The 19,579-nt window shown below is 45.0% G+C and overlaps 1 protein-coding gene across 1 annotated transcript in view; it reads left to right on the top strand.

Moving 5' to 3' along the window:
• Positions 1 to 911: 911 nt before the first annotated feature.
• The window catches only part of ADAMTS13 (ADAM metallopeptidase with thrombospondin type 1 motif 13), a 33,569-nt gene continuing 14,901 nt past the window's right edge, over positions 912 to 19,579 (top strand). Inside the window, exons 1-19 of the mRNA XM_058159560.1 lie at positions 912 to 920; positions 1,046 to 1,190; positions 1,402 to 1,541; positions 2,445 to 2,528; positions 3,219 to 3,343; positions 4,425 to 4,571; positions 5,340 to 5,474; positions 6,272 to 6,419; positions 8,246 to 8,350; positions 9,155 to 9,306; positions 10,495 to 10,558; positions 12,094 to 12,220; positions 12,384 to 12,386; positions 12,903 to 13,048; positions 13,484 to 13,604; positions 14,642 to 14,722; positions 15,299 to 15,480; positions 16,961 to 17,096; positions 18,998 to 19,127. Of these exons, the coding sequence (XP_058015543.1) occupies positions 912 to 920; positions 1,046 to 1,190; positions 1,402 to 1,541; positions 2,445 to 2,528; positions 3,219 to 3,343; positions 4,425 to 4,571; positions 5,340 to 5,474; positions 6,272 to 6,419; positions 8,246 to 8,350; positions 9,155 to 9,306; positions 10,495 to 10,558; positions 12,094 to 12,220; positions 12,384 to 12,386; positions 12,903 to 13,048; positions 13,484 to 13,604; positions 14,642 to 14,722; positions 15,299 to 15,480; positions 16,961 to 17,096; positions 18,998 to 19,127 (2,180 nt within the window). The remainder of the gene's footprint in view (positions 921 to 1,045; positions 1,191 to 1,401; positions 1,542 to 2,444; positions 2,529 to 3,218; positions 3,344 to 4,424; positions 4,572 to 5,339; positions 5,475 to 6,271; positions 6,420 to 8,245; positions 8,351 to 9,154; positions 9,307 to 10,494; positions 10,559 to 12,093; positions 12,221 to 12,383; positions 12,387 to 12,902; positions 13,049 to 13,483; positions 13,605 to 14,641; positions 14,723 to 15,298; positions 15,481 to 16,960; positions 17,097 to 18,997; positions 19,128 to 19,579) is intronic.

Below are 19,579 nucleotides of genomic sequence, written 5' to 3'. Positions count from 1 at the left end.
GTGAGCACCCGAAGATTAAACTCTTCCGCTAGTTTGCTACGGCGTTTAAAGCACAATTGCTTTGCTGGAGGGAAGCCACTCAAACCCCCGGGGGCCAAATGCCGTGTCACCTATTGTGAAGGACAGCTGGTAGGTAACATCTCAAGATCTTTCAGGCTGCAAAGGTGCCGAGTTCCATTAAAACCTCCCAGTGTGTTCAGGGTTGTAAAATATATTGCAACAGTTCGATGCCACTCAGGTCAGTTTAGAGTGTCGAGCTAAATCCGGTGGGTGACTTTGGGCCAGCTCTCCTCTCTCAGCCCAACCCACCTCACAAGGTTGTTGTTGTGGGGAAATGAGGAGCAGGAAGGTGTGTTGGATATACACCTGTGGAGATTCTCAATTATCCAAGTCATGGTTGTACCAAAGGGGCTTTTCCAAAAGGCAACTGGAGTTTCCTTGGGTGTTCCCCCCACTTAAAAATATTTGACTTCTCATTCAAGAGGTTTTTTTCAGTTCTAAACCGAACGGTGGGGGAATGGAAGGATTTTATATTATTTGCAATGATCTGGTCATGAGCACATTGAGGGTATCTTATGTCAGAGTATGAATATTCATGGACTGGAATAGATCAGCCAATGGGGACACAGTAACAAGGTCAGCCAATGAATAGGCAGGGTAACAGGCTCAGCCAATGAGGCTTATCTGGAAACAGAAACAGAAAGTCTGAAGTCCGGGCGTGGCTTAGGCAACTGAGTCTGTGCAGAAGCTGTAACTTTCCTGTATAGAGGAGGCTCCCTTTGTATTAAGCTCCTTGCTCAGCTCTGAAATGAAACAAGTCTGGGCTAGTCTGCTCTGCTGAAATGAAACTAACTGTTCTCTCCTGCCTTGTGTTTTGCTTGTAACCGCTACTATGTTGAAGAAGACTCAATATGGGTATTGTACATTTTTCTTCATGTATTATTATGTATATAAAGAAGTTAATGAATCCTGCTGCACCAGTCTGCCTGGGTGTGCGTTCTGGATTTGATTTTTGCAACACACTCTGACATCTTATTTCCCTTAGCAAGGTTTTATCAGTGTTCGGGGCAAGAAGGTTCACATCAGACCAGTGAGAAAGCAACACCAACACCAGCTGGTGGAACCTCATGTCCCGAGGCCCCACATCGTCTACAGCAGTCTGCAGGACGGTTCAAACTCAGCACAGACCAGTAAGTTGTTGTTGCTGTTGCTTTTCTTGGAAATTAGAAAGAACCGAGAAGCGAAGGGACAGCCTTTTTCTTCAACCTGTCCATTGTGGGTCAGGGGTGCTTGGAAACTCAAATTAAAAACAGAAGTGACGTATCTATAATAACTCCCACTTCTTTCAACTTTGAGTTTGCGTGCTTCATGGGTCTTCCGTCTCTCTTGCTTCCATTGCAGATGGAAAGTTTTCCTCCCGGATTCGCAGAGGGATTGAGGAGAAGGTGAAACATCTGGAGCTTTTAGTGGTGGTAGGACCAGATGTTCACCAGTTCCACAAAGAAGACACTGAGAGATACATTCTCACCAACCTCAACATTGTGAGTTCTTTTTGGGCTACACACAGGAAACTTCCTTCCTTCCTTCCCTCTCTCCCTCCCTCCGTCTCTCTCTTTCCTTCCCTCCCTAGTTGCATTTTTTCTCTCTGCAAATAATAACGTGTTAATCTCAGAATCTGAATTTTTCCCTACAAATCATCTGTATACATACATACATACATACATACATACATATATATATATATGTTTTCTGAGGTTTTCGCGGGTGTTTGTATGTAGGTCTTTCGTTATTCGGGTTTTCTCCCGAGTAAAATTGGAAGTGTCTTGGCGACGTTTTGATGAAGTCTCATTCGTCATCTTCAGGCTTCAGCTTCATTGCTCCCAGAAGCATGAAGCTGAAGCCTGAAGATGACGAATGAGACTTCGTCGAAACGTCGCCAAGACACTTCCAATTTTATGCAGGAGAAAACCCGAATAACGAAAGACCTACATATCGGTCTTGGCATATTCAGGTCTTTTCCCGTGTAAGGTTGAGGGTATCTTGGCGACGTTTTGACGAGGTCTCACTCATCATCTTCAGGCTGGTGCTTTCGGCTTCGTGCCCGTGTGAGCAAAGCGTGGTCTGAGCTGCCGTCTCTCTATAAATACTGGTGGGGAGGTGGGGAGTGTTGCTGTGAGCGTGCCGGTTGGCTGTGTGGTTGTATCTTGATTGGTAGATGGAGTGGGTGTTTGCAGATTGGTCGAGATGGGGAGTGTTGCTGTGAGCGGGTTGGTTGGCTGTATGGTTGCATCTTGATTGATAGATGGAGTGGGTGCCTTCAGATTGGTCGGCTGTTTCGCAGCCTCCTGTGTGGGTGTGGTCCTAGTCTTTTGTTCCTGAGCTTTGGTGTTGTGGCCTCTGGAGTTCCGTGATGTGATGCATATATATATATTTCTCTTACACAGGGAGCAGAGCTTCTTCGCGATCCCTCACTGGGTATTCAATTCAGGGTTCATCTGATCAAAATGATTATCCTCACAGAACCTGAGGTAAAAAGAGAGAGAGAGAGAGATAAATTGATATTATTTTTTTTCCCTTCATATTCTCCAGAAAAAAATGAAACTGAAATTGTGAAATTTGTGACCCAGCCCAGGAAATGACCTGAGACAGTCGACCGTATGTATTCAACTGTGGAACCCTCTTCAGATAGAGATAAAATATTAACTATCGAGGCCACGTAAAGTATTTGGACTGTCCAGAGAGAAAAAAGCACAGGTCTTTCTCATTTCTAAGAGACCTACCTGTCCGGACAATCCAAATTTGTGGGTCTGAAGTTTTTTTTTATTTGCATTTATATCCCGCCCTTCTCCGAAGACTCAGGGCGGCTTACACTATGTCAAGCAATAGTCTTCATCCATTTGTATATTATATACAAAGTCAGCTTATTGCCCTCCCCAACAATCTGGGTCCTCATTTTACCTACCTTATAAAGGATGGAAGGCTGAGTCAACCTTGGGCCTGGCGGGACTTGAACCTGCAGTAATTGCAAGCAGCTGCTGTTAATAACAGACTGCATTAGTCTGTTGAGCCACCAGAGGTTTAAACTTGACCACCTAAAGTTGGGGGTGTTCCATCCCTGAAGACATTGTTGCTATCATGTGGATCTGTCAAGTCTCAGCCTTAATTGTGTCCCCTTGAATCTGCGTCTAATGGGGGGCCAATGTGTCTTCTCTTCCCAGGAAGGCATCCAGATCTCCACCAATATCACAAGCTCGATCCTGAGCGTTTGCCAATGGAGCCTGGAGATCAACCCAGAGAATGACCTGGATCCTTATCACGCAGACCTCGTTCTTTACGTAACCAAGTAATTACCGTTAATTTTGAGGAACGGTTTAATGAGGCAACAAGCTCAGCACTCGGGAGACAAATTCGGTTCTCCAGAGCCATAATGCTTTGTGTGAAATATTAGGAAGAATAATTACTCTTCAAACTTACAACTGGTCACTTAGAATCCAGGTTGATCCATCAGAACTTCAACTGGTCAGTTAGGGGGGACTTATGACCTGGATTCTAAGTTCCAGTGGTCCTTCCCCCGGTCATGTGACCATATTTCAGGTAGTGTTGTGATCGAGGCCCAAGTAGTGATTACCAAACACAATTCAGTCCGGAACAAACTTATTTTAATAAAGCAGCTGAGAATTAATTCATTCTCAGCTTAGTCCAAAACAAATTCTTCATAAACAATCCTTCAGCCTTATCACCAACCTTTGATGTCTTTGGCAACCTGCCAAAGGCTTTTCTTGGCAAAACCCCCACAAAGTTCAAGAGACGCTGACAAGAAGCAATGGAATCAATGTTGCTTTTCTAGAAAGAACCCAATGGCTCGTTGCTGCTCTTTTAAGCCTTATGGGAGAGGCCAATTATCTTCTGGCCTTACTCCTGAGTCGTCCTTTTTGCTTCAGCTGCTCTTACCTTCTGGCAGCTCTTCGCATGCGTGCACTAGGAACAGGCTCCTCCTGTTCCTCTGCCTCTCTGTTGTCCGCCTCTGGAGGCGGATAATGTAACTGGGAGCACATCGCTCCCAGATGGCCCATCTCTGCCTCCGACGCAGAGCCCTCATCCGGGCCTTCCCCTGAGTCCAGGACTGGCCCATTGTCCTACACAGCCTCCTCATTGTCCGACTCCGCTGCCAGCTCCGCAGGCTGCTGGCGGACCACAACAGGTAGTCAACAACCAGACCTCACAGAAGGTCATCTATAGTGTCCTGCAGTCACGTGACTGTCCATTTTCTGAGCAAAGATTTGGGGACAAAGTCGTTTTCCTTTTGAGTAACTTCTGTAACCCTGGAAACTGCAATGGTCGCCCAATTGGCGGAAATCTGAGCCTAGCTTAGTTTCTTTTCTTCCCCTCTCTCGATTTTTTTCTTTCTTTCTTGGCCTGCCTAGGTTTGATCTAGAACTCCCGGATGGAAATAAGCAGGTGCGTGGGGTCACCTCGAAGGGAGGAGCCTGTTCAAAGTCTTGGAGCTGCATCATCACCGAAGACACCGGCTTCGGTTTGGGCATCACCATCGCACATGAGATTGCTCACAGGTCAGTGGGCAAGAAGGACCAGAACGATTCTGGAATGAATGAATGAATGAATGAATGAATGAATGAATGAATGAATGAATACCAGTTTCCCTGATAAATTGTGATCGTAAATAGGAGTTGGTTGCTAAACAGCCAAAAGGGAAATTGTCCCAAGGGCAGTTCTGGGATTTGGGTTAACCGTAGTGTCGTGTCCCACTCCTCCTCTGACGGCCGGGTCTGGGAAGTCTGTATCAAGCGTGGCCACGAAGCCTCTGCAGCTTTGCCAAATTCCTGTCAGAGTTCTCAGGGCAAGCAGGAATCCATGGTGTGACTTCAGCAACCAGATGAGACTTTGCTTGACTCAAGGAATGCCAAAAAGCAGATCCTTTATATAGGCCATGGGGTGTGGCTCCATGACTCAGCACTTATCCAGGCCTGCCTCTCCCTTCCTTTTGCTGACGTCGCCTCTCCGTTCTCCGGAAGCGGGGATCTGTCCATGTTTTGTCCTCCTGCTCAGCTGCCGGCAATTCTAGCTCGTGGCTGGCTTCTTGCTCACACGCTGTAGGGAGGTTTGTTTGCTCAGTCTGTCCGGGCATGGTGCCAGGGCTGGGGGCTGGAGGCATGCCAGGCCATTCTTCTTCACTATCAGTCTCTGGCTCAGATAGCAGGAGATGGGAGGGGCCCGGCTGAGGAGAGGAGGGCAGGCAAGGCACAACACATAGGAAAATCTTGATCTTTACCGCTCCTCTGCTTTCTTTCATTTTTTTTCCCTTCTGTTTTTGATGACAGCTTTGGGATTGACCACGACGGGGAAGGGAACCGCTGCGTGGGGGACCGACATGTTATGGGCTCGGAAGGGGGACACAACAGCGTGGATCTGACATGGTCGGTCTGTAGCAGAGAGCAGCTCCAGGCATTTGTCAGGTAAAAGGACCAAGGTTGTGCTTTCTCTCTCTTCCTTGGATCCTCATCCAATGTTCAAGAGAAGATTCCAGATCTTTCCATCAATTATCGTTTGCTAAAGGGACGCGGTGGCTCAGCAGCTAAGATGCTGAGCTTGTCGATCGAAAGGTCGGCAGTTCAGCGGTTCGAATCCCTAGTGCTGCCGCGTAACGGGGTGAGCTCCCGTGACTTGCCCCAGCTTCTGCCAACCTAGCAGTTCGAAAGCAGGTAAAAAAATGCAAGTAGAAAAAAATAGGGACCACGTTTGGTGGGAAGGGAAGAGCGTTCCGTGCGCCTCTGACGTTGAGTCATGCCGGCCACATGACCACGGAGACGTCTTCGGACAGCGCTGGCTCTTCGGCTTTGAAACGGAGATGAGCACCACCCCCTAGAGTCGGGAACGGCTAGCACGTATGCGCGAGGGGAACCTTTACCTTTACCTAAGAATGTGTGTTCAGAGCTACTAGACATAAAAAGAGAGCAAGGCACACTCACTAACATTGATGATGTTACCTAGTTGGGTCATGAAACATCTGCAAGAAAACAACCAAGTTCGGAGACCACCAATGACTCCATAATCCTCCTCCGCCTCCTCCTCTTTCTCTCTGGAAACCCCCCCCCTCCCTCTAGCACTGTTGATGTTACCTAGTTGGGTCAGGAAACGTCTGCAGGAAAACAGCCCAGCTCAGGGAGCACCAAGGAACTCCGCCGGCATTCTTGATATGGTCTGTGTGTTCTCTTCCCGACTAACTCCCAGCAACCTTCTGGTTTATTACCAGTACAGGCCAAGCAAGCTGCACAGATGATCTGCCTGTGTTAAAGAGCAGTCTGCCGGAAGCAAAGCCCGGCTTGTATTTCGGAGCAGAGGAACAGTGCAAGATTGCCTTCGGTTCGGGGGCTTCGGCCTGCACTTTCAGCTATGACGTGGTAGGTAACAACGGTTGTTTCTGGGTTAGGTGGACTTCCATCACTCTGAAGGCAGAAGAGGCTTTCGAAGGTTGAACAGGTTCGTTCAAACAGCCTTCCTTCCCTTCTCTTCCCTGATTTTAGCTTCTTTCAATTCTCCTTCCTTCCTTCCTTCCTTCCTTCCTTCCTTCCTTCCTTCCTTCCTTCCTTCCTTCCTTCCTTCCTCTTTCAGTTCCCCTTCCTTCCTTCCTTCCTTCCTCTTTCAGTTCCCCTTCCTTCTGTCAGCCTCCACTCCAATCTTCATATGCTTTGGAATGATTATACCAGTAGATAGAATGTAAAATGTTTATTTCTGTATTATAAAACTCTTTAGGAAATGAGATGTATCATACCACCGTACAGGGTAAGGGAAAGGAGCCTATTAAGAGTGTCGGCTGACATAACAGGGGGGAGGGATGATTAACGACTGAGTGTTATCAGCGCGCGTTTTTCTAACAGACACTGCATTCCTAAGATGACTGACATCTAGAGACCTGTGGAAGAAGATTACCACGAGGGGCTGAGAAGAAGCTGGCATTGGACCAAACCAGCCTGACCTCCTGGAGGAGGAGGGACAAATGGGGGGATATGATATGTTAGCCATATTTTGTCTCAGTTCCAACTTTGCTTGGCTGCTATCATGACTGTAAAAAGTAAAAGTACTTGTCTTTGTTCCAAATGAAGTCAAGGTGTATTCTTTCCTAATTATAGTCGGAGGTAGCCTGACACCTTCCTTCCTTCCTTCCTTCCTTCCTTCCTTCCTTCCTTCCTTCCTTCCTTCCTTCCTTCCTTCCTTCCTTCATCTTTCAGTTCTCCTTCCTTCCTTCCTTCCTGCATCTTTCAGTTCTCCTTCCTTCCTTCCTTCCTGCATCTTTCAGTTCCCCTTCCTTCCTTCCTTCCTTCCTTCCTTCCTTCCTTCCTTCCTTCCTTCCTTCCTTTCTTCCTTCCAGCATCTTTCAGTTCTCCTTCCTTCCTTCCTTCCTTCCTTCCTTCCAGCATCTTTCAGTTTGTCTGTCCTTCCTTCCTTCCTTCCTTCCTTCCTTCCTTCCTTCCTTCCTTCCTTCCTTCCTTCCCTTCCCTGATTTCAGCATCTTTCAGTTCTCATTCATTCATTCATTCATTCATTTCAGCATCTTTCAGTTCTTCTTTCCTTCCCATCCCTTCCGATTTCAGCATCTTTCAGTTCCCCTTCCTTCCTTCCTTCCTTCCTTCCTTCCTTCCTTCCTTCCTTCCTTCCTTCCTTCCTCCCTTCCCTTCCCTTCCCTTCCCTTCCCTTCCCTTCCCTTCTCTTCCTCTCTCATCTCATTCTGCAAAATGACTCTTTTATTCTCCCAATAACAATCCTGTCATCTACAATGGGTCGAGACAGGGTGATGGCCTAAATTCGCCCAGTGAATTTTTCCATCTTAGCTATGAGCATCTTCAGCCGGACACCACATTCTTCTTTCAACTGCTGAGGAGGATTAGCAAGCCAGATGGAGAAAGTAAAGAAAAAAGAAAGGGTGGAAAGAACGAATGCCGGAAGAGAGAAACTGAAGGATACAACCTCTTCTTCTGTCTCTCCAGAATCAATTTCTTCTTGGTCTTTCCCTAATTCTTTATCTTATTCCTGGGCAATTTTTTTTCTTTTAAATCTTTCCTTCATTATCCATCCATGGGAGTATATATAATGTAACTGTACCCTTGTCTCTCTGTTTGTTTTAGCGTTATTACAATTTTTTTTGCGATAAAGGAGGCCACAGAAATAGATTTTTATGACTCACAAACATCTTTTTCCCTTTTCTTGACCACCATCCTCTTTTCTCCAGGACATGTGTCAAGTTCTCTCTTGCCACACCAATTCAGCTGATCAATCCACCTGCTCTCGGCTCCACGTCCCACTTCTGGATGGAACGGAATGTGGGATCAACAAGGTAGAATCAGATTTTTCTTGGTGGCGAGAGGGTCATCGCGCGCTTCTCTCTCTCTCTCTCTCTCTTTTTAATAAAAGTTTTTTTTATTTTTTTCAAACACATTTTACAAGCACACAAACAGTACATTTTTTTTCTGAACAGAGTATTGGCCAAGTCAAAATTTGTATCGCTTTTAGTTTTCTGCAACACCATTTTATATATTTCGCTTTTCGCCGTGAAATTCTTTCTCTCTCATTTTTTGTTTTATTTTCCTTCTGTTTCTTCTAATATAGACACACTATTACCATTCGCCCTAATCTCTAATCGATTTTTTTCTTTTTCCACTCCTCTCTTTCCTTTTTTCAAATTGAAACCCTTTAAATTGAAATCGGTCCTTTTTCTAAAATCTAAGCCTAACTCTAAATTATCTTATTCAAATGTTCTCCCATTACTCCCTTTTCACAATATAATATAATTTCAAATATTTTCCCTAAATGCCAACATTTCAATTATAAATATTTAGTATTCAGCAGTTTTACATCTAACCCTCTTTTCCATTCCTTTTTTTTTTCTCAGTTTAGCCAAACGGTACAATACTACAATTCACTTATATATATAAATCCAATTTTCCATTCCTTTTTTATATAATCACACGCTTCTCAAACTCACACCCAGCTTTGGACCCGGAAGATCTGACTATCTCCTGCCAGATGCTCCTAGAAAGGCATCAAACAATTTGAAATGTAAATGTTTGTTTCATCGTAAACTGTGGTTTTATCCTGAACCGCTTCTGGGTGATAGCTGGTCTGATGTCTCTTCCTCCAGTGGTGTTCCAAAGGACGCTGCAGCTCCCTAGAAGATCTGTCACCGGTTAGCATGGTACACGGGCAATGGTCCAGCTGGACCTCCTTCACTTCCTGTTCCAGGAGCTGTGGTGGGGGGATCACATCAAGACGACGACAGTGCAACAACCCCCGGTAAACAAGACCTTGGTCTTCTCAATTTGACACATGCCTCTTGTCCAGGGCTTAAATTGCATGGATCCAGGGTTAGGTTAGATTGGAATTCTTTATTGGCCAAGTGTGATTGGGCACCCAAGGAATTTGTCTTTGGTGCATATGCTCTCAGTGTACATAAAAAGACAAGATACATTCATCAAGAATCATAGAATAGAATAGAATAGAATAGGAATAGGGTAGGGTAGGGTAGGGTAGAGTAGAATAGAATAGAATAGAATAGAATAGAATAGAATAGAATAGAATAGAATAGAATAGAATAGAATAGAATTTATTGGCCAAGTGTGATTGGGCACGCAAGGAATTTGTCTTTGGTGCATATGCTCTCAGTGTACATAAAAAGACAAGATACATTCATCAAGAATCATAGAATAGAATAGAATAGAATAGAATAGAATAGAATAGAATAGGAATAGAGTAGGGTAGGGTAGAGTAGAGTAGAGTAGAATAGAATAGAATAGAATAGAATAGAATAGAATAGAATAGAATAGAATAGAATGATGGGATGGGATGGGATGAAATAAGAATAGAACAGAACAGAGTAGAGTGGAGTGGAGTGGAGTGGAGTGTTGGGATGGGATGGGATGGGATGGGATGGGAGGAAAAGAATAGAGTAGAGTAGAGTAGAGTAGAGTAGAGTAGAATAGAATAGAATAGAATAGAATAGAATAGAATAGAATAGAATAGAATAGAATAGAATAGAATAGAATGATGGGATGGGACCTGGCCAATGGTGAGGGATCCTGGGAATGGCAGCTCAGCAACAGCTACGCCCGGTCCTTCATTCATTAATTCATTTATGGAGTCAATTTACCCAAACCAATTTAACCGCACAAATGCGGTTAAACCGCGACCGTCGTAAAGATATGCCAGTTGCCAAGCGCCTGAATTCTGATCACGTGACCACGAGGATGATACCGCAACGGTCGTAGCTGCAAAGACTGGTCACAAGTCGCTCTGGTCAGTACCCTTGTTAACTTCGAACGGCCATTTGTTGAATGTTTGTAAACCACGGACTGCTTGTGTGACGTCAAAAAAAAAAAAAAAAGGTTGCAAATGAAATGTCATCAGAGTTATCCAAATGTTTAGGAGAAACAGCTGTTCCAGAGGTCAGGAGCTCCTTGCTTCAGATGTTCCTTTTCTTTTCAGACCCGCTTTTGGCGGGCAACCGTGCCGGGGAGATGCCTTGCATGCGGAGATGTGTCATGTGCAGGTAGGTGGACTTCAGACCCGAACGTTCTCTTTGAAAGAGATTCCTGACCGCTTTCCAGTTCTAAAGAAGGAACTGGTTGCGGGTTGCCCGGATTGCCTTGCGGGATTTCCCTTGCAACCTGTTGTGGCCCCCGACTCGGACGATGAGGAGGTGGGGGGGGGAACTTGGGCCAGTGCTGGAGTCTGGGGAAGGCTCTGATGGATGCTCTGCGTCGGACGCAGAGATAAGAGCCGGGGCCGTCCGGCATTTTCCAGCCACCGGAAAGGCAGCCGCCTTTGGAGGCTGAGATGAGTGAGGAGGAGGAGGAAGAACAGTTGGGGCCCGTTCCAGATGCACGTATGCGCAGAGCAGTTAGGAGAGGTGAACGACGGAGGACAAGGAATCAACTCAGGAAGCAAAGCACAATGGCCCCATCCTGGGAATGGGAAATAAATAGAAGGAAAGGGGGAATGGTTGTCGTAGGAGACAACCGTTCGTATTTCTGAAGATTTTGCTCATTGTGTTTCGTGCATCAAAGACAGCTTGCCAGAACTTAATTTGCAGCCTTTTGGCTGGGAGCTCACGGCCTTGCAATTATCTCAAGGAACTGATAAAGTCTGTTGCTGCATTTAATTCTTTGCAGGACTCTTGCTTGGACTTTTCGGTGGGTGAATGCCATTAATTCACAAGAGGTAAATAAAGAGGGGGGTTTTTTTGTGACCAGGAGTCTGTTTCTTTGCTTCTGCTAAGACTGGGTCTAAGGCCACCTTAGTTTGAAGGAGCATTAAGGTTTGGAGGTAGAGCGTGTTGGGAAGCCACCTATCCCGTTGGCCTTTGGCCATTCTTCTCCCTCTCTCTCTCCGATGAAGCTGAGTCCTGGAGGCTGGGGAAGGCCCGGATGAGGGCTCTGCGTCGGAGGCTGAGGTGGGGCCAGGGCCATCAGGGAGTGATGTGCAGACTCCAGAGGCTGACAGTAGTGAGGCAGAGGAACAGAAGGAGCCTGTTCCTAATGCATGCATGAGAAGAGCTGCCAGAAGGCAAGAGCAGCTCAAGCAAAGAGGACAACTCGGGAGGAGGGCCAAGAAATGATTGGGCCCTCCCATAAGGCTTAAAACAGACCAGCAACGGCGTTTTGGCTTTGATGGAAAACAACATTGGTAGCTTCGTCTTCTTGTGTTTATTTTTGTATTGGTGTCTTTTGAACATTTGCCAAGAAAGGCCTTTGGCAGTTTGCCTAACTGGACCAAGGTTTGCGATAGGACTGAGGAATTTGTGTTGGGAGAAATTTGCTTTAATTTAGTTGAACAAGGCTGGGAATGAAGTAATTCTCAGCTGTTCCAGTAAAGTTTGTTTGTTTTTTCACTGACTGAGTTTTCTATTACCTACTGGGGCCTGGGTCACCATACCATTAGATGCTTCCACTTGGAAGGGCCAGAAAAACCTGCAGGCTTTTGGCCAGATGTTCTCGGGGAGGACTAAACCCTCAAAAGGCAAAGTCCAAATCTCTCTTCGGTGAGAATGTGACCCTGAGCTTCTGAATTTCTCTTCTCCTGTAGCCCTGCCTGAAGACCCAGATGGACTTCATGGATGAGCAGTGTTCTGCAACCAATGTGAAGCCACTCTACCTTCATCGGCAGCTGCCTTCCTTCTACAGGTGGATTTCAGCAGCTGGCTATGCCAGAGGTAATTGCTTCGGGGGGCAACACCTAACCTGGAGAAGGGTAACAAAGATAGGGAAGGTTTTCGCCCTCTTTTGAAGAGCAAGGAGGACCAGTTGACTGGAAAGAGACGGAGATTTGTGACCGTAAGAGATATTGATGGTCACTAAGTTGGATGGTTGTGAAAGGGGGTTGGATGAATTCATTGAGGACATGAGTCTGTTGAAGGTCATGGCTCGGTGTTGCCAGTTCTTCTTCTTCTTCTTCTTCTTCTTCTTCTTCTTCTTCTTCTTCTTCTTCTTCTTCTTCTTCTTCTTCTTCTTCTTCTTCTTCTTCTCCTTCTCCTCCTCCTCCTCCTCCTTCTCCTCCTCCTCCATCCTTCTTCTTCTCCTTCTTCATCTTCTCCTCCTCCTCCCTCTTCTTCTTCTTCTTCTCCTCTTCCTTCCTCTTCTTCTTCTTTCCCCTTCTCCTCCTCCTCTCCTCCTCCTCTTCTTCTTCTTCCTTCCTCCTCTTCTTTTTCCTTCCCTTTCCTCTCCTCCTCCTCCTCCTCCTCCTCCTCTCTTCTTATTCTTATTCTTCTCCTCCTCCCCCATCTCCCACTTCCCCTCCTTCCTCTTCTCCCTCCACCTTTTCTTCTCCTCCTCCTCCTCCTCCTCCTCCTCCTCCTCCATTATTTGAGTTCCCCATTGCCTTCTATCTCCAAACAGATGCTCTGTGCCAATATATGTGCCAGGCAGCTGGGAAGAACTTCATGGTGAGCCGTGGGGACCAATTCATCGATGGGACAAGATGCAAGAAAAGCAGTCTGGCAGACAAGGCTACTCTTGCTTTGTGTGTGATGGGCAGCTGCAGGGTGAGGGTGAACGACTTCCAAATTCTTTTCTTGCTTCTTTGCTTCCTTAAACGTCCCCTCGCAGTGAACGTCTCCTTATCAATTCTGCTTCTTTTTATTCCTTCCCAGATGATCAAAGAATGGAATTAGTGTGGCTCTGGAGTGGTCATTTTTCCATATCTTGTATATTTTGGAGTGGGGGCATTTGAGTGGCACATTTTCTTTGGCACATAATTTTCATGCTACATACCCAATCTTCCCAAAACTCTACCGGTAATTGAAGTCGAGGTTGAAAAAGTTTAATCCTCTACCATTGAACCTCCCAGAATTCTCAGCTTGAATGGCCCAAATAATTCAGGGAGACGGAGAGGACTCAATAGACCAGGCTGGCTTCTAGATCCATGGTTCCCAGCAAGCAATTTCAGCTCATTTTTACCCCTCCCCCTTTTTCTTCAGGTGTTTGGGTGTGATGGCCGGATGGACTCCGGAAAGAAGATGGATGCATGTCAGATATGTGGAGGAGACGGCACATCATGCATAAACGTGAAGGGCTCTTTCACTGGGGGAAAAGCCAGAGGTATAATTCCATTCTATCCTGTCTATTGCCATTTTTGTCCAGTCCTAACTACAGATAAAAAGGGACGCGGTGGCTCAGAGGCTAAGACGGTGAGCTCGTCGATCGAAAGGTCGGCAGTTCAGCGGTTCAAATCCCTAGTGCCGCGTAACAGGGTGAGCTCCCGTGACTCGTCCCAGCTTCTGCCAACCTAGCAGTTCGAAAGCACTTAAAAAAATGCAAGTAGAAAAATAGGGACCACCTTTGGTGGGAAGGGAACAGCGTTCTGTGCGCCTTTGGCGTTGAGTCATGCCGGCCACGTGACCACGGAGATGTCTTCAGACAACGCTGGCTCTTCGGCTTTGAAACGGAGATGAGCACCGCCCCCTAGAGTCGGGAACAACTAGCATATATGTCCGAGGGAAACCTTTACCTTTACCTTTAACTACAGATAATCCTTGTTATGACCACAATTGGGCCCGGAACTTGGGTGGGCTAAGCAAGGTGGTTGTTAATGAAGTCGCACCCGATTATACAACCATTTCGGGATCGTTGTTAAGTGAACCCGCCGGTCGTTAAGCGACTCACGTGGTCATGAAGCCAATCTGGTTTCCCTCATTTGAATTGGCTTGTCAGCAGCCAGCTGGGAAAGTCCCAGACGGCATTCACGTAACTTACGGAATTCCGCAACTCTCACAAATACATGGCCGGTAAGCCTAAGCTCCCAAATTTTGTTTCGTGAGGTGGCCACGGAAATGCTGCAACGGCCGTAAATGTGAGGACCTGCCGTAATTTCCTTTTTTTTTCAGCACCATGGTAAATTTCGAACGGGAGTAACTTAAGGGTCAGCTGTACATGAGAACCTGCTGGGTTGGATGATGAAGGTCTCTCACTCAGCCTCTGTTGGCCAACTGGATGCTTTGAGGAACCTCAAAGGCTGGACTGGAGATGTAGAACCTCCTTTCACTCTCACTTTCCCTACCTCCCAAGTTGCTCAAGTTTTTCCCTGCCCTGGTTGAGGTCTTCACAACCATCTTCTATCTCCCCTGGCTTGCTTTCAGAGTACACCACCTTCCTGACGTTGTCTCCTAATACCACCTCCGTCCACGTGGTCAACCGGAAACCCCTCTTCACCCACTTGGGTGAGTCAGGGAAGCCCAGAAATTGGTTTGGCAGGATAAAGGTGATGGTACAAGAAGAACATTTTGGCGGATTGTCCCTTGGAGGGAAGATCCCTTGTAGCCTTTAGAGCAGGGGCGTCCAACCTTAAGACCCGTGGACCTCAACTCCCAGCGTTCCCTAGCCAGCCACGGGACCAAGGGTGAAATGTAAAATTTGTTTCTACCGGTTCTGTGGGCGTGGCTTGGTGGTGGTGGGGTAACGTGACTGGGTGGGCATGGCCAACTTTTTTTATTATTATTTTTAAAAGCATTTGTCTGAAGTGGTGGTAGGGTTTCCTGCCGGGGGTTGGACTAGAAGATCTCCAAGGTCCCTCCCAACTGTTGTTATTGTTGTTATTATATCCTGATAGTGAGAACAATTAACTGCTTGACTCCAGAAGTTGTGGGTGCTCCATCACAGGAGGCTTTTAAGAAGAGACTGGACAGCCACTTGTCTGAAACATTATAGGGTTTCCTGCTAGAGCAGCGGGGAGGGGGTGGATTGGACTAGATGCCCTCCAAGGTCCCTTCCCAACTCTGTTGTTCCGTTGATCCTAGCTGTGAAAATTCAAGGACAATACACGGTAGCTGGGAAAGGACTCATGTCTTTAAACGTCACCTATCCTTCGACCTTGGAAGACAACCGGTTGGAGTACAACATCTTCCTTACAGAGGACAACCTGCCCAGCTTGGAGGAGATTCACCTGGCTGGACGAATCGAGGAAGTGATAGAGATACAGGTAAGGTGGTGATATCCCAGCAGGTAAGGAGCAGGTAAGGAGCAGGACTTTGTCAACTTCCTGACCTCCGGACCTTCCGCCGTGAGCTGAAGACCTATCTATTCTTCCGCGCGGGACTGGCATAAATTCTTTTCCAAAAACACCACACTACTAACCAGAGCATATAAAACATTTGCTAGACCAATTCTAGAATACAGCTCGCCTGTTTGGAACCCTCACCACATCTCTGACATCAATACAATCGAACGTGTCCAGAAATATTTTACAAGAAGAGTTCTCCATTCCTCTGAAAACAATAAAATACCTTATCCCACCAGACTTGAAATCCTAGGCTTAGAAAACTTGGAACTCCGTCGCCTTCGACAAGACCTAAGTTTAACTCACAGAATCATCTATTGTAATGTCCTTCCTGTTAAAGACTACTTCAGCTTTAATTGCAATAATACTAGAGCAACTAATAGATTTAAACTTAATGTCAACCGCTTTAATCTAGATTGCAGAAAATATGACTTCTGTAACAGAATCATCAGTGCTTGGAATACTTTACCTGACTCTGTGGTCTCTTCCCATAATCCTAAAAGTTTTATCCAAAAACTTTCTACTATTGACCTCACCCCATTCCTAAGAGGACCATAAGGGGCGTGCATAAGCGCACAAACGTGCCTACCGTTCCTGTCCTATTGTTTTCTTTTCTTCTTCCTATATATATGCTTATACCTCCTTATATTTACTCATATATGTGTTTATATACTATATAATCTTTTGTATGATACCTACATATATTGTTGTGACAAAATAAAATAAAATAAATAAATAAATAAATAAACAAATGGGTTTTATTAGGATTTTAATGGGGTTTTTATGTTGTTATGTATTTTATATTTGAATTATCAGCCAATTTGAATAAGTTTTTTTAAGTCTGATTTTATTGTATTGTATTTATGAATGCTATTTTATCTGGCTGTAAATCGCCCTGAGTCCTTCGGGAGAAGGGTGGTATACAAATTAAATTATTATTATTATTATTATTATAATAAATGGAAGGCAAAGGAACTGAATAAATAAAATTAAACGACCGTGGCCAACAGGATACATGTGTGGGAATAATGTAGCGGGTTATGGAACTGCAGGTAGTCCTTGGCTTATGACCACAGTGGAGCCTAACGTTTCCGTTGCTAAACGAATCAGTTGTGAAGCAAGTTTTGCCCAATTTTACGACCTTCCTTGCCACCGTTGTTAAGCGAATCGCTAGAGCGGTTAAGCAACTCAGGCGGTTATTAAGCGAATCCCCTTGTTGTCGCAAAAAGTTCACCTGCAAATCGTCATAAATATGAGTTCCAAACGTCCGGATTTTGATCGCGTGACAATGTGGGGGGGGGGAAAAATGCTCTAAGGGGTCGTAAGAGCCAGAACGAGATCCTCGGTCACTAAAAGAAATGGTTGTTAAGTTGAGCGCTGTTTTCCTTTTTTTTTCATCCAGGTTTACAGGAAATACGGGAAAGAATATGGAAGCGCCACCAGCCCCGATATCGCCTTCAGCTACTTTAGGCCGAACGAAAAAGAGAACCACACGTGGACGGCCCAGTTCGGCCACTGCTCAGTCACCTGTGGGACGGGTCAGCTGCGCCTTTGTCCTCTTGTTTCCTTTTTATTCCTCTTTTATCTTCAGCAACGGGTATTTGGGGATCTCAGAGAACACACAATGTCGAGTCAATCGGGGCCGTGCGCATTTTTTAAATATTTGGGGCGGGGTTGGGGGGGAAGAGAAATTGCACAGTGGCAGATAGGATGGCGTTCCAGAGGGTCAACGTCATTGCACGGAGGATCATTGGTTGCTCTCTCTCTCCTCTTTGGAAGAGCTTTATTCCTTCAAAACATTCTTAAAGATGCATCTCATCCTGGGCACCCCCCCTTTTTTTTTTTTTTGGAACTATTACCATCTGGCAGACGGTACAAGGCAATAAAAACAAGGACGAATAGGCTGAAAAACAGCTTCTATCCCGGGGCAGTAATCATATTGAATTCTACGGTATAGTGCAATATCGGGTTTTCAATTTCGGTTATAGAAAAGAGAAGAGAAGAGAAGAGAAGAGAAGAGGAATAGAATAGAATAGGAATAGAATAGAATAGAATAGAATAGAATAGAATAGAATAGAATAGAATAGAATAGAATAGAATAGAATTAGAATTAGAATTAGAATTAAGAATGGAATGGAATGGAATGGAATGGAATGGAATAGAATAGAATAGAATAGAATAGAATAGAATAGAATTAGAATTAGAATTAGAATTAGAATTAGAATTAAGAATGGAATGGAATGGAATGGAATGGAATAGAATTAGAATAGAATAGAATAGAATAGAATAGAATTAGAATTAGAATTAGAATTAAGAATGGAACGGAATGGAATAGAATAGAATAGAATAGAATAGAATAGAATAGAATAGAATAGAATTAGAATTAGAATTAGAATTAGAATTAGAATTAGAATTAAGAATGGAATGGAATGGAATGGAATGGAATAGAATTAGAATAGAATAGAATAGAATAGAATAGAATTAGAATTAGAATTAGAATTAAGAATGGAATGGAATAGAATAGAATAGAATAGAATAGAATAGAATAGAATAGAATAGAATAGAATTAGAAAGAATTAGAATTAGAATTAAGAATGGAATGGAATGGAATGGAATAGAATAGAATAGAATAGAATAGAATAGAATAGAATAGAATAGAATTAGAATTAGAATTAGAATTAGAATTAGAATTAGAATTAGAATTAAGAATGGAATGGAATGGAATGGAATGGAATGGAATGGAATGGAATGGAATGGAATAGATTAGAATTAGAATTAGAATTAGAATTAGAATTAGAATTAGAATTAAGAATGGAATGGAGAGAGAGAAAGAAAAGAAAGAAAGAAAGGAAGGAAGGAAGGAGGGAGGGAGGGAAGAAGGAAGAAAGGAAAAAAAGAAAAAGGAGAGGAAGGAAGAACTACAAACCTGGCACTAGACACAGCTTCAGAGGATAATCCAGGGCTGGAAGGGACCTGGAGAACATCTAGTCCAACCCTGCTCCGGCAGGACATTGTTAGCGAGTCTTTTGAGCCCTCAGTCACATGGTTACATAGCTACGCCAAGTGGTGGGATTCAGCCAGTTCGCACCACGTCGGGAGAACCGGTTGTTAACTTTCTGAGCAGTTTGGCAAACTGGTTGTTGGAAGAAATCATTAGGGCAGAGAACCGGTTGTTAAATGACTTGAATCCCACCACTGGCTACGCCCACCCAGTCACGTCACCCTACCAAGCCACGCCCACCAAGCCACGCCCACAGAACCGGTAGGAAAGAAATTTAGATTTCACCCCTGGGCTACCTGTATATATATATATATCTTTTCTTTTTTTTCCAGCCAGAGCGATTCCTTTTCGGTCGTTCTTCAAACTCCGTCTCTCTTTCCGTCGAAACACTTCCCGTATTTTTACTCAGATGTATTTTCCCTGAATTTTACTCTGCAGGCACACTGCAAGTCCGTTACTCCTGCTTTGACCGGGCAAGAGGTGAGAAGGTGGATGATCGCTACTGCCTCAAGATGCCCAAACCCCCTTCTAGGCAAGAAACGTGCGCTGCGAAACCCTGCCAACCACAGTGAGTAAAAACTTCTGTGGACCATTTTTGTGGTGAAGGGGTCAAACCAGGTCCATCAAACCAGTATCCATCCCAATCTGTTGTCTTCTCAAACATCTTTGAGCCGGTTTCCGAATTTATCCACTTTCTGCGGGGGTCCTTGGCGCTCTCTGAGCTTGCTTGTTTTCTTGGAGACGTTTCATGACCCAGCTAGGTGACGTCATCAGGATAACCCTCAAGATCTCTTGCAGGGGTGACGTTCCAAGGGAAGAGGCTCTCAGAATTGATCAGCGGGGTCCTTAGTGCTCTCTCGGCTTGGTTGTTTTCTCGCAGACGTTTCATGACCCAACCGGGTAACATCATCAGTGTTGTAAAAGGAGTGTGATTTCCCTCCCTGTTTATATACAATAGCTCTGAACTTGGGTGTTTTCATGTGGAAATTTCATGACCCAACCAGCTAACATTATCAGTGC

The sequence above is a fragment of the Ahaetulla prasina genome, chromosome 16, assembly GCF_028640845.1.
Source record: "Ahaetulla prasina isolate Xishuangbanna chromosome 16, ASM2864084v1, whole genome shotgun sequence".
Taxonomy (NCBI): Eukaryota; Metazoa; Chordata; class Lepidosauria; order Squamata; family Colubridae; genus Ahaetulla; species Ahaetulla prasina.
The sequence above is the reverse complement of the archived record's forward strand: the minus strand, read 5'-3'. Positions and strand labels throughout refer to the sequence as shown.